Consider the following 14069-nt stretch of genomic DNA (forward strand, 5'->3'; position numbering starts at 1 on the left):
TGTTTTGAAGTACTTAAGGGAAACCCATGTTAGCCACAAGTGTCGCATTTGCAAGAGCTTCAGATTGTGGACCAAAAAGGAGCGGGACATTCATCTCAGAGTGCTTCTTATGGAGTCGTCCCTTACACTGGCCTCAGAGCCAACCAGATCGAACTCTACTCCCAGCGCTGTGGCCTCAGTCCCGGCACCGATCCCCATCCTTGGTACCAGCTAAAAAGCAGAGAGACTGGGAGGAGACTTTCTCCTATATCCCGTAAAGGGGAGGAAAGCAAAGATCTGTGAGGCACAGCTCTTCTCCCTCCGGACGGAGGTCAGGCTCTGACTCCCACTTAGCAGTCGAGCCCACTCCAAGACCCGCCCGGCACCCTGGGGAATGGCAGAGGCATTCAGCACCTGTGGTGCCGTCGACACTGGAGGCTTTTCAGGCCGCAAGGAACATTCTGTCCCTGTTGGTGCTGCCCACGCTGCTCACAGAGGTGCCCTGTTTGAGAAGTAAACTTGCCTTGGGATCCTTTCAGTGGTCCCCATCAGTATGGCACTGCTTCTCACTATAGGGGGTACCCTGTCAGTGCTCACCTGAGCTGTGCCACCAGCCTCCAGAAGCAGGTCGACTTGCCTGCCAGAGTTCCTGGCATCTGTTCCCGGACTCCAGGTCACGCTCCTCGGGCTCAAGGTGGCGATCACTAGTGGGCTAGCACAGACCTGCAGAGGCACAGCACCTGTCCCCAGAGCCCTGGGTGCTGGGAGCTACGGGGAGTCAAGACGTTGGTCCCTGGAGCCCTGTCACTGATCGCTGGACTGCTGGTGTGGTTCACTGCAGGCGCATTGACAGTCTCCAACATGTTGGTCTACTCATTCACATTTTCCGTCAACGGAGCGGCATTGCTTGCTAAGCATAAGGCGTCGATCACCGGGTACCGTTGCCGATCCGCCGAATGTCGTCACTGGGATCACAGCACCAAGAGCCATCGCCTTCGTACAGGTCCTCAGCGGAGGCCCAGGGTCAGAGCCAATGGGATCGGTGTAGACAGGCAGCCACAGCACCGTCGTTTCCCCCCCAGACATGTATCCCTCTTCTTGGGCTCTGACAGCGAGAAGGAGATCCTGCCTGCGGGCCAGGGTCACCCATTGGGAAAACTGGCATTCCCTGCTGGGCCACCAGTGGCAGCATGGCCCCAGGGCCAGTGGCCTGCCCCCTGGCAACTCTGAAACCTTTGGGGATTTCCCCAACCATCACAGGGACATAGGTCAGCCTTGGGGGGCATCCAACAAATGGTCGGAAACGGTCTCCCACCCGTCCTCTGATTCAGATGCAGAGTCACAGCAGATCCTCTCCAGGATCAGCCAGCCTTGGCTGAGGCTCCCATGGCAGAAGCAGCAGAATTGGCAGACCTGCCTGTAACTGTCTCTTGGTCATCTTTGCCTTATGAGGTGATAGTAGGGGCCCTCTTGCCCAGTTTCCCAGAACAATGCCAAGGAGCTCCTGAAGAGGGTCACTGCAAACCTGGGGCTGGAAGCCAAGGAGCTGGCAGAGCCCTCAGACTCGCTGTTTGATGTACTGAGTGTGACAGCCCCCGCCAAGGTGGCATTGCCAGTGCACAAGGGAGTGGTGAAAAATCACTAGGCCCTGTGGTAGACACTCTCCTCCTGCACCCACATCTCCAAGCGGGCAGAGCGAAAATACTACGTCCCCGCTAAGGGGTATGAGTCTCTTTATACCCACCTTGCCCCAAGCTCTCTGGTTTTGTCAGCAGCCAATGAGCATGACAGACAAGGCCAACCGGGAAAAATGCCCAAGAAGGAGGAGGCAAGGAAGTTAGATCTCTTTTTGGTAGAAAAATTTATTCTACATCCAATATCCAGCTGAGAGTGGCCAACCATCAGGCCTTGCTTTGCCATTATGACTTTAATATTTGGCAGTCAATTCTCCAGAATTCCTGGCTATCCTCGATGAGGACAGGGTGGTGGCCAGGGCAGCCCTCCAAGCGGCCTCAGATGCAGCAGACTCTGTGGCCCGAACCATGGCCTCAGCCATTTCAATGAGGCAGATGTCCTGGTTGCAGTCAGGCCTTTCGATGGAGGTTCAGCAGTCTATCCAGGACCTCACGTTCGATGGCCTGGCACTGGGCCTCTATAACATCTGACTGATAGGTCCTCAGCACAGTAGCAGGGCAATATACCCTCCAGTTTATTTTTATATTCTCTTCCCCCTCCTCCCCCCAGTCCTCCTTCAGGGACTCTTCTTACAAGCATCTGCTTGCTCAGGAGGCGCAGAGCCTTCTGCGGGTGGGAGCTGTGGAGAAAGTCCTGCTGCATTTAAGGGGTAAGGATTACTCCCACTATTTTTTTTTTTTTTTAGGCCAAAGGGGGCCTATGCAACCTGCAGAGCCTCAAGAAGTTGAAGTTTCATGTGGTCTCTTTTGGCCTCTATCATTCCTTCCCTGGATATGGGAGACTGGTATGCTACCCTCAGTTGGAAAGACACTTACTTTCACATATCGATATTCCACGATATGTGACGGCTCCTAAATTTTGTATTTGGGACTGCCCACTACCAATTTGCAGTGCTTCCCTTTTGGCCTAGCAACAGTGCCAAGAGTGTTTATGAAATGCATGTTGGTGGTGGCGGCCTACCTCAGGCGTCGGGGTATCCAGATTTGCCTGTACCTTGACGACTGGCTCATCAAAGGCTGGTCCAGGTCCAATGCAGCATCGAGATGCTGCAAGCTGCTTGTCGAGCTCTGGGCCTGCTAATAAAAGAACAAAAATCAACATTAATCCCAATCCAGTGGATAGAGTTTATTGGGGTGGTACTCGACTCTACCCGAGCCAGAGCATTTCTGCCAGAGGCCAGGTTCAGGGTAATATCAGATCTGATCGCCAGCGTCACTGCGTATCTGCTCACCATGGCCTGGGTCTATCTGACTATTGGGTCACGTGGCAGCATGCACATGTCTGCCACGCAAGACTCGGGCTGTGCCCCCTTCAGATGTGGATGCTGTCAGTCTGCTCCCTGGCCAGACATCACCTAAACAGTCATCACAATCCCTCGTAGGGTACTTACCTCTCTGTAGTGGTGGTCTGACCCAAGGCTGGTGTCGGAAGGAGTGCCGTTTGCAAGCCTGCAACCCATGGTCTCCCTGATATCGGATGTGTCCAACCTTGGTTTGGTGAGCTGCGGACTCAAAGGTTATGGTCTCGAGAGGAGCTTGCGTTGCACATAAACGTCAGGGAGCTCAGGGCTATCAGTCTAGCCTGTGGTGTCTTTCCCTGGCTGTACGGTTGGGTAGCGCAGGTGTTTTGACAGACATGACCTCCATGTTCTATGTCAACAGGCTGGAGGGGGAGGAGGGTGTGGTGTTTGTGTGTTCATTGGCTCTGTGGCACTTCTGTATTCAGCATGCGATGCATATGGAAGCCTCGCATCTCCCTGGTGTCCAGAACACACTGGCAAATTGCCTCAGCAGGTCCTTCTCTCACCATGCGAGGTCACTCCACTTGGAGGTCATCTGAAAGAGCACCCTGAAGTGGGGGGCTCCCTGAGTGGATCTGTTTGCCACCAGACAGAACAGAGTGTTATCACTTCTGCTGCCTCCAAGGCTTTGGCAGAGGCTCCCTTTCTGATGCTTTTCTCCTGCCATGGCTGGGAGACCTGACGTACGCCTTCCCGCCAATTCGGCTTATCGGCAGAGTCCTCTCAAAAACAAAGAGGGACAAGGCACAAGTCATTATGATCACCCCGGCATGGTCGCGCCAGCACTGGTTTGGCATGCTTATGGATCTAGCTGTGGCAGCCCCATGGCCACTGCCCAGCCACCCTGACCTACTCTCGCAGGATCACTGTCAGATCCTGAACCCAAACCGTATCTCTCTACACCTCATGGCTTGGATGCTGCATGGCTGACTCTGGAGGAACAGGCCTGCTCTAGTCAGGTACAGCAGGTTCTCTTGGAAAACAGCCCTCCACCAGAGTGACTTACCTGGCAAAGTGGAAGCTTTTTTTCTTGCTGGGTGTCCGTGTGCAACATCTCCCCGACCCGGTTGTCTCTTCAGTCCATCTTGGATTACCTGCTTCACTTAAAGCACCAGGGGCTTCCCTTCTCTTCGATGCACTTGGCAGCCATATCAGCATTTCCTCCTCGTGTCCAGGGTAAATTGGTATTCTCGCAGGAGATGTCGATCAGGTTCCTGAAGGACCTTGAATGTCTTTCCACCGATCCAGGACCCAGTCTCCCAATGAGACTCCATCCTAGTCCTCTACAGGCTCACGGGTTCCTTCTTTGAGCCCATGGCTTCTTGTTCCCTTTCCCATCTGTCATGGAAGGCTGCATTCCTTGTAGCGATTATCTTTGGCAAGGCGTGTTATCAGAGATCAAAGTCACCATGTGTAGTAATCTACAAAGACAAGATCCAGCTGCAGCCCCATCTGGCTTTCATGCCTAAGATGTCACATTTCCATGTCAACCAAGGTATCTTCGTCATGGTGCTCTGTCTGTCTGAATCCTCACTCTACCAATGAGGAGAGGCGGCTGCACGCTCTGGATGTCCAGCATGCCCTGCGTTCTATCTGGGAGCACACGAAGCCCTTCCGCAGATCAACCCAGCTCTTTATCGTGACATCTGACAAGATGAAGGGCCTTCCAGTGTCCTCTCGGAGGATTTCAAATGGTATCAGCACATGCGTCCGTACTTGTAATGATTGGCACAGCTGTGCCTCCACCGATGGTGAAGGCTTACTTGACTAGGGCTCAGGCATCTTTGGCTGCCTTCCTGGCGCATGTCCCTATCCAGGACATCTGCATGGCCGTGACGTGGTCTTAAGTACACACATTCACTGCACATTACGTCATCACTCAGCAGCCAGAGATGCAATCGACACGTCCATGAACTCCTACACGCCTCCGTGGTACTGCTTGGGAGTCGCCTACAATGGAATGGACGTGAGCAAGCACTTGAAGAAAAAAACGTTACCTTTTGTAACTGTTCTTTGAGATGTGTTGCTCGTGTCCATTCCGTGACCCGCCCTCCTTCCCCACTGTCTGAATTTCCAGCAAGAAGGAACTGGGGGTGAGGGGAGCCGGTGGCCCCCTTATACTGGTGCATATGCACACCACTCCAGAGGGCGCCGGAGCTGGTTCCTTACGGATACCACTGAGAGAGAAAACTTCTAGCATTGGTGCATATGGCGAGCGCACACACCTACAATGGAATGGACATGAGCAACATCTTGGAAAAAGAACAGTTATGAAAAAGTAACTGTCTTTTCTCTTGCACCACCTTAGCGTCATCAAAAACCAGAATAGAGTGAAGAATGTTCCCCCAGACTCTAGAGTTCCCAGTCAGAAACCCGATGATGCACATGACGCTGGTTGCCAGCAATGTTCCCTCTAATTTTTTCTATCCATGTGGAATGAATGTTCTTATGTGCACCAATATGCACACCAAAATGTGCAGATGTGCACTACCAGTGGAAACAAAAAACCTACATATAATATAATATATATTTTTAAAAAGTTACCATAGGGATAATTACTCCAGCCAATACAGGTTAGGCATTTTAGAAGTCACTACTCAAGGAATTAAATTTTAAGTATAAGAGAGAAATAAAATTTATGAACTGCATAGACCAGTCAAAAAAACTAAAACAGCACTTTGAAAGAATAAAATTACAGATAATATACATGCATTGCAGGAAGTACTAAGAAGTAACAACACAAATATGTGTTGGGAGGTGAGTGTGACACACTGGGGGAGAGGGCGTGCATGCTCACTGACTGCTGGGGAAGTGTATGAGAATGTGTGCTGTCCCTAAGCAGAGAGGCACTCTCAAGCAGTTCTGTCCTGCTCCTGAACTGCCCTATTCCCATTCTCCCTGTCTATAGAGATGGGATACATGGGTGGGGGCCACCCCGGCTCTTCATAGCAAGCAGGAGGGGCCCGGGAGCAGCTGGCCACAAGCTCCAAGGCAGAGGGCAGGAGCAACGCAGCTGTAGAGCAGCAGGGGAGAGGGGGGGAGGAGAGGGGTGCCCTAACACAAGTCACTGGATGTGTGTGGCTCTACTAATCAAGTGCCCAGTACTTGTTTGACTCTTGGGCGGCCACGCAACTTGGAAGGAACACTGATTGCCAGCAAGGAAAACAATTAAACTGAAAACCCCAAAGGATATGACCTGCTTTCTTTGAAAATAGGGAGTGATTTTTCAAGACTCAAATGAAATATGTCATTAGGAAGTAGAGCATAATAGAGGAATGGGGTTTGTTTGCGGGAAGTCAGCTAATACTTTTGTTCCCTCCTATGTCTGATTAGTTCTGGAATTATTTACATCTTTGTCTGATACTTTTTTTTTTTCCACTAGGTTAAAGTTTTGTTTGTGAGGAATTTAGCCACTACAGTGACAGAAGAAATCCTAGAAAAATCCTTTTCAGAGTTTGGAAAGCTGGAAAGAGTGAAGAAACTAAAGGATTATGCTTTTGTTCACTTTGAGGATAGAGGTGCGGCAGTAAAGGTAGGATTGTAGCTTTTACTTTTGTATGGCTAAACACTAACTGTGTAGCCTTTGATGAAAAATATATAGGAAGTGTATGTTGGTAAGAGATTATTTTTCTCAACTTCATGGTACATTGCAGTGTACATTTAATTCTGTATAGTATAAGATCTGTTTGATATTGCTTCTGCTTCAGGAAAACTCCAGTAATTTATTCTAATCCCTTTCTGTTCAAGAAATTCCTTCTTAAAAAGCATTTCTTACTCCTGGGGAATTTTGCACCAAAAAAATTAAAAAATCTGTGCACAATATTTAAAAATTCTGTATGTTTTTAGTCAAAATAACAATAGAATCACTTCAGTTTACGTTATTTTGGTCATTTATTTTAAAACATCTGTCAACAAATATGTCCACGATACAGATGGTGGGTCGGGGGAGAAAAGATTCCTCCAGAAGTAGAAAGAGAGAGAGACCCCTATGATGACCCAGTTCCAGTTGCGGGGCACCCCCTGAGCCCAGACACTTGCACCCTGTCCCTCCCAGAACCTTTACTCCCCTCAGCTTTTTTTACTGTCCCACCGGGAGATGTGGTGCAGTGCAGCCCTGCCCTTCCTCACTCTTTGCCAGAGTCAGGTCTCCCAGTCTGTCTTCCATCCCTGAGCGGATGAGGATCAAGCTAGGAAGCCAGAGCATGCAGAGCTTCCATCCCCACAGGGCTGGGTGTTCTGCGAGCTAGAGAGCTGGGCTCTGCAGAGTACAATGGTTCCTAATGGCTGCCAGCAGCTAAGCTACTCCAATTGTGCGAGGGAAACAGGAAATTGTGCACAGAACATTAATTCTGTGAAAATTCTGTATTGCGCAGGGGCGCAGAATTCCCCCAGGAGTAATTTTCTGGCTCTTGTTTGCTTCATGCTGTCCCATTGATGGGAGGTCGGAAGAAGCTTACTGACTTACCCAGTTGAGCCCTTGCTCTGCTTCCAGAGTCTGGAGCAATGTGTATGGTGGCTGCAGATTCATTCTCACATAAGTAGCTTTTGGCTTTTTACCAGATAGATGCACAGAAGCAAGTTCTCGATCTGAAATATGAACAGGAGTACTTGTGGCACCTTAGAGACTAACAAATTTATTTGAGCATAAGCTTTTGAGGGCTAAAACCCACTTCATCGGATGCATGCAGTGGAAAATACAGTAGGCGCGCGCGCGCACAGAACACATGAAACAATGGGTGTTATCATCACTCTCGTTTTAATGTGTATGATAACACCCATTGTTTCATGTGTTCTCTCTGTGTGTGTGTGTGTGTGTGTGTGTGTGTGTGTGTGTGTGTGTGTGTGTGAAAATCTTCCTACTGTATTTTCCACCGAATGCATCTGATGAAGTGAGCTGTAGCTCACGAAAGCTTATGCTCAAATAAATTTGTTAGTCTCTAAGGTGCCACAAGTACTCCTGTTCTTTTTGTGGATACAGACTAACACTGCTGCTACTCTGAAACATATCTGAAATGTTTTTCTTTTTAAGGAAAATAGGAGCATTGTATCTATGCAATGTACAGTTCAGTTGCTTCTCATTTTTCAGTAAGTTCCAGATTTAGCAAAGATCTGATTTCTTATTGAGAGGCTCTTAAATTTCATTTTGTTTTTCACTTTATCATACAAAGGCAAGGAGATCAAAACAAATGTTTCAGTGTTAATGATATAGAAGAATTTAGAATGGTATTGACATGTCATCCTTATAATTAGTGTAAGAGTGGAGTGTTGAAGGAAGTTTTTAACTTCCAGTGGCTCATATAACCTGACAGTTCATAATAGATGCTGAAGTAAACATTTGGGGGTGACAGTTCCGTTAATTTGACACATCCTGCAATGTGAAATCCCTGAAAGGATTGATTTATATTTCCCCTTCAATTTCAACTGCATCTTTTTTGGAACACTAGTGAACATTTTCAGAAAGACTTAAATTTTTTCTGATGACTGGAAGTAAACTCAAATGTGTTTTTCTGACTTTCATACAGGCCATGAATGAAATGAATGGAAAAGAGATAGAGGGGGAAGAAATTGAAATAGTGTTAGCTAAACCACCAGATAAAAAAAGGAAAGAACGCCAGGCTGCCAGACAAGCCTCCAGAAGCACTGCGTAAGTCTTCACTTCTGCAGTATTGTAATGTACAAATAGCAGAACTTCATGCTGCTACGGAACGTAAGCTAACAGAGGCAGTCCTTCCCCAGCCCATATATTGTCAAATTTAAGCAGAAAGTAACTCTGGTTTAGGAGAATCTTACAAGATAAATTTAATGCATGTTTCTTTTTTTATTAGGTATGAAGACTATTATTACTACCCTCCACCTCGTATGCCACCTCCTATTAGAGGCAGAGGTCGTGGAGGGAGAGGTGGATATGGCTATCCCCCAGATTACTATGGCTATGAAGATTATTATGATGATTATTATGGTTACGACTATCATGACTACCGTGGTGGCTATGAAGATCCCTATTATGGCTATGATGATGGCTATGCTATAAGAGGAAGAGGAGGAGGAGGAAGGGGTGGGAGAGGTGCTCCACCACCACCTAGGGGGCGGGGAGCACCACCACCAAGAGGTAGAGCTGGCTATTCACAGAGGGGGGCACCCATGGGACCACCAAGAGGAGCCAGGGGTGGGAGAGGGGGTCCTGCACAGCAGCAGAGAGGACGTGGTGCTCGTGGAGCCAGGGGCAACCGTGGGGGCAACGTAGGAGGCAAGAGAAAGGCAGATGGGTACAACCAACCTGATTCCAAGCGCCGCCAGACCAACAACCAGCAGAACTGGGGTTCCCAACCCATCGCTCAGCAGCCGCTCCAGCAAGGTGGTGACTATGCCGGTAACTATGGTTACAATAATGACAACCAGGAATTTTATCAGGATACTTATGGGCAACAGTGGAAGTAGACAAGTGAGGAGGGCTTGAGAATGATATTGGCAACATAGAATTGCCTATAGCTCTACATCCTTTAAAAAAAAAAAATTGGCTTAATGTTTCATCTTTCAGTAGCAATTGGCTGCCATTTGTACTGGGCTGAAGAATCACTCTATTGTGTATATATTCGAGTCTTTTATTTTCCTTTTTCATAAACGCACTTGGACATTATTGGGCTTGCAGAATTCCCAAACTCCATTTGGGGTTTCAGTGCTTTTATTGTTTTAGGCTTCATTTTAGCAGTTTAAAAGCAGAACACACCGTTCAATCATGATTTTGCAGAACCTCTGGTTTTGGACAGTTTCCTTTTTTGGATTTTGGGTAGACTACATAGGAGTATGCTGTACATAAAAGTAAAAGCTAGTGCTTTGTCTTAGTAGTTTTAAGAAATTAAAAAAAAATTAAGATTTCTTGTATTGAAAATAACATGATTGTATGTTTTGCATTCCTAGAAGTAGGTTAACTGTGTTTTTAAATTGTTATAACTTCACACCTTTTTGAAAATCTGCCCTACAAAATTTGTTTGGCTTAAACGTCAAAGCCGTGGCAATTTGTTCCTTGATGTGATTGTATTTCCAATTTCTTGTTCATGTAAGATTTCAATAAAACTCAAAAATCTATTCAAAACATTACCTATTTCAAATTCAATTGTGTCCTAAAACATTATTTCATTGGTAATTCTTGGAAGAAACATTGTTTTCAAAGTATAACTGCCTATGTGAGTGATCAAATTCATTCAAATTTCTTGTGCTTTCCAACATATAGCATTGTGGACATCAGACTGAAAGCTAGGCGAAATTACAAGTAGTCCAAAGGGGGGCACTGTTGTTTAATTGGTGTTCTATAACCTAATCACATCTAGTTCTGATACTTTGCTTTTTTAAAAGGGTTCAAATGCATCTGAATGTTCTTGCAGAGCTTAACAGTTATTAATTTATCTCATATGGAGAAGGAATTTGGAGACTGCAATTTTTTAGCCCCTGTTCCTTTTTGTTACAATTATGTATTGTGGGGGCCTCCAGCCGCCCTCAAATAGGTATCTGTCCTTTTTGTACTATATGGTATACAAACATGTAGGAAGAGAGTCTCTGTCCCAAGAATCTTAGTTTAGGTGAAATGGTTAAATTTGTTTGTGCTAAAGTTTATGACAAGGTCGAGACTTGTAAGTTAAAGTGCTGTGGCAATATAGACCGAGTTTGCTACAAACAACACAAACGTGTTCTCTACATTCTGCTTAATTCCATCACTGGCATTTCAATGATTTGCCATGGTGAACAGTTTGCCTTAGAATTCTCATGCCTTTTAATAAAGGCTTTAAATTTAAAAAAATGCTAGTCACCATCTTTCTGGGTGATTACTAGCTATATTTTTTGGAGTATTTGGTTGCTTTTATTGACTTCTACCTTTGACAGTCCTGGAGGTCTTTTTGACTGCCAAGTCATTAAATTATTTTTCTCTGCATCTGTTGGGCTATGCTGTACCCCAGGGAACACTTGCTTTTCAAGAAAGAAAAACAAAAGGATTAAAACTTCTGTTACCAAAAAAACCCCCATCATTCCCGGATCTTCGGAATGTCCAAATTAACACTCTCCCTCAGATATGTTGATCAAACTATATTACCGTACTCTAAACACAAATTGTTGGGGACATTAAACTTCAGTGGGCACATGTTCCCTTTGCCCCCTCGGTGCTGTTTGGTGTCTTTCATAACAATTGTATTGGATCAGAATGTAGAGACTATTTCTTCCCCCACATACCGTTTTGTTTTTGTGAGTCTGGTAGACATTTGCATGGGTTTTATGGCTTCTGACCTGACTGAACTGGAGTGAGAAAATGTATACCTGCTTCTCAAAATGAGTTTTCCCTTTGTGTCAATGTACTAACTTAAAGGTACAGATCCAATGAAAACATCAGGCATACAACAGTCCATAAAGCATTTTTTAACTTGCATTCTAGTCATGGTATGCCAGTTTAAAAAACCCAAAACCATACAAACCTGCCTTAAATCATTGGGCCAAATTCTGTAGTCCTTATTCTTTAGTCAAGCAGTGAAGTCAGTGGGAGTATGGCCTATGTAAGGGTTGCAGGTTTTTGCTTGTGGTGACTGTCTTGTAATTCTATTAATACATGAGCATACATCTTAACCTCTTCATCAGAGTCTGGCTTCATAGTAGTTAAAATAATTCTCATGAAAAGATGTATCTCTTTGTGGTAACCAAACAAAATCCCATATCCCCAAATAGTATTTTCATTTTAGTAAATTATAAAGATGGGAGGGAGGAAATCTGGTATAGATTAAACTAAACTGGAATCAAAGTATTGCCTTCCCTCCCTGGAAGGAACAGAACTTTTTTACTTAATGGTCATTTCAGACTGCTTAGAGACCCTTGACAGAGGGAAGGTGTCAAAATATTTGTTTATGGGGACAAAGGCTAAAGTTACTCTAATATAATCTGTTACAAAAAATAGCAAGGAACAGAAATAACATTTAAAACTGTTTGCCTGAACTACAGAGTTGCATCTTTGGATACCTTTACACCAAAATACAAGTTATTCTAATGCTTTGATAGACATTGGAAGTGAAGTAATCTGTTTTACACAAATTGAAAATGAAATTCAGTTAATTTTGATACTTTCAAGACTTACAAGCTGCATTGATTTCTTTATGCAACTTGTAGGTGCCCAAATGCACCAGTTAAACCTTGCAAAAACTCTCTCTAAATAAAACTTATTTTTTTAGAAGACTCTTCCCCATAGTTTAGTGCATCAGTGGTATGATGCATTGAAGTTAGAGAAAACAGCACCAAAAGATATTGCCATAAATATACCATAATAACAAAATGGAAGAACATAGCATGTTCAGTGACAGACACAAAGGAAGAATTTTATACCACCTTTCCAGAACCATTTTGACAGAACCAAATAGTAAATAAAACAAAATTAAAAAAAAAAATTACTCTTGCACATCTGTGTCTTGACCTTTCCTTCTGCATAACTTGTTAGAAAATAATGTATGGCAGGAATTTTCCTCTTGAAAATGGGTTTAACCTCACACACCCATGTTTAAATTCAATCGTGCAAGTGTCCTTCTGGGGTTGGTGGGGGAACCATGAAATGGGATTCCTATAATTATTTGATCACTCATTTATAGCAGTTGCTTAAATGTCTGCATTGATATGAAGGTGTTTGACTTTAAAAATAAATAAATAAATAAATAAATAAAAATAGGTTGCCAGATTTCTAGTAATTCCAAAACTTTTTGAGCAAAAATGTTAAAGCAATTATGTTCTGATAGATTTAATTTCACATTGAAAAGGTTAAATTCTTAATTTTTAATTTTAACAATTAATTAAGGTTAGTCTGCATTTATAAAGAGTTAAATGTCTTTTCTAGTACTATAATTTATTCTAATAGGACTCAATTTCATTTGTCATCTTGTATTAGTATATACTGTCTTTCAACAAGCATACTGTTTAAGCATTTTTTCAAAATTCTTAATCCAAAAAAACTAGGAGATAGCCACATGAATGCGATTTTTGTATTTATAAACACCTGGTTATATTTTTGCCCTCTCTGCATTTGGACCCCATTATCTAGCCCATTTGTTGTATTTGAATAATAAAAAAATACAGTAAACACTCTTGCTATAAGGCTAGTAATAAAACAAATGCAAAGTATCGTGAGGGAATGTTACACTTTAGTATAGAAGTGGTACTACGCTAAGCACCCAATCCTGGAGTCCTAATGCAAACAAAATCTCCTATCATTTCAACAGGAGTTGTTGCTTGGTGAAGTACTACAAGGTTGGGTTCTTACTGTTTCCTATATGTAGGTCAAATCCTGAAAATTTCCTATCTGTAATCTTTGTTCACCCATTGATTTAAATAGAGCAATTTTGTGTGAGTAAGGCTATTTGCATGACTACAGCGTACAAAATTGGGCACTCAATCACTAGAGTGAACTATTTGTGAGAGTGGCCAAGAGCCTTATAGAAAGAGTGCACTGGGTGATGCGTGTTTTCCTGTTTCTCTTAAAAATGGGAGCTTCTGTTAACTTAAGACTTGTATGAAGCTGCTTTGTGTGTAATGAATTGGCTTACTTAATCTGTCTGGACAAAGTCCACAGTGACAAACGGGTATATTTTAATTTAGTATCTAAAATCTATTGGGTAGAAAAGAGTATCTTAATCTTTAAAATGAAAATCTTGATTGTAGTATTTTTTTTTTTTTTTAAAGCAAAACATTACATGGGCAAGGTGTATTTGTCAAATAACTGAGTATCGGTCAGGAACCTGTGAAATTTTAAAGTAGTTGAGTCCCTCTCGAGAAATATTTTAACATCTTGTTTGGAGGTTACCAGAAGCTCTGAGTGACAAGTCAGAATATATTGCATCATATTTTCTGATGTTATCCAGAAACCTGTAAGTGTCACTTTCCTGTTTTAACTCATTCCTTTTATTACCTGACTATCAGGGAAGCGTGGTTGAGGCTGCCCTGACCTGACATGTCATGATGTCGACTTGCTAGGTGGGGTTCGCAGGGGACATTAACCATTGGAGTTGTCGGTAAGAGAACTTTCTTTCTAATTTTCTTCGGTAAGATGAAAGGGCTTTTGGGGGTGGAGGGAGGA

At 44.1% G+C, this 14069-nt stretch overlaps 1 protein-coding gene and 1 long non-coding RNA gene across 4 annotated transcripts in view; both read left to right on the top strand.

Annotated features, from left to right (window-relative positions):
* The window catches only part of HNRNPR (heterogeneous nuclear ribonucleoprotein R), a 47696-nt gene extending 37624 nt beyond the window's left edge, over window positions 1–10072 (top strand). For all 3 annotated transcript variants that reach the window (XM_038377631.1, XM_038377632.2, XM_038377634.1), the window contains 3 exons: window positions 6357–6506; window positions 8497–8618; window positions 8800–10072. In XM_038377631.1, coding sequence (XP_038233559.1) covers window positions 6357–6506; window positions 8497–8618; window positions 8800–9412 — 885 coding nt within the window. In that variant the 3' untranslated portion in view covers window positions 9413–10072. The remainder of the gene's footprint in view (window positions 1–6356; window positions 6507–8496; window positions 8619–8799) is intronic.
* An 823-nt stretch (window positions 10073–10895) lies between these two features.
* Window positions 10896–14069, top strand: part of LOC122458303 — a 29323-nt gene continuing 26149 nt past the window's right edge. Inside the window, exon 1 of the long non-coding RNA XR_006278282.1 lies at window positions 10896–14004. This is a non-coding gene — a long non-coding RNA (uncharacterized LOC122458303). The remainder of the gene's footprint in view (window positions 14005–14069) is intronic.

The sequence above is a fragment of the Dermochelys coriacea genome, chromosome 19 (genome assembly GCF_009764565.3).
Source record: "Dermochelys coriacea isolate rDerCor1 chromosome 19, rDerCor1.pri.v4, whole genome shotgun sequence".
Classification (NCBI taxonomy): Eukaryota; Metazoa; Chordata; order Testudines; family Dermochelyidae; genus Dermochelys; species Dermochelys coriacea.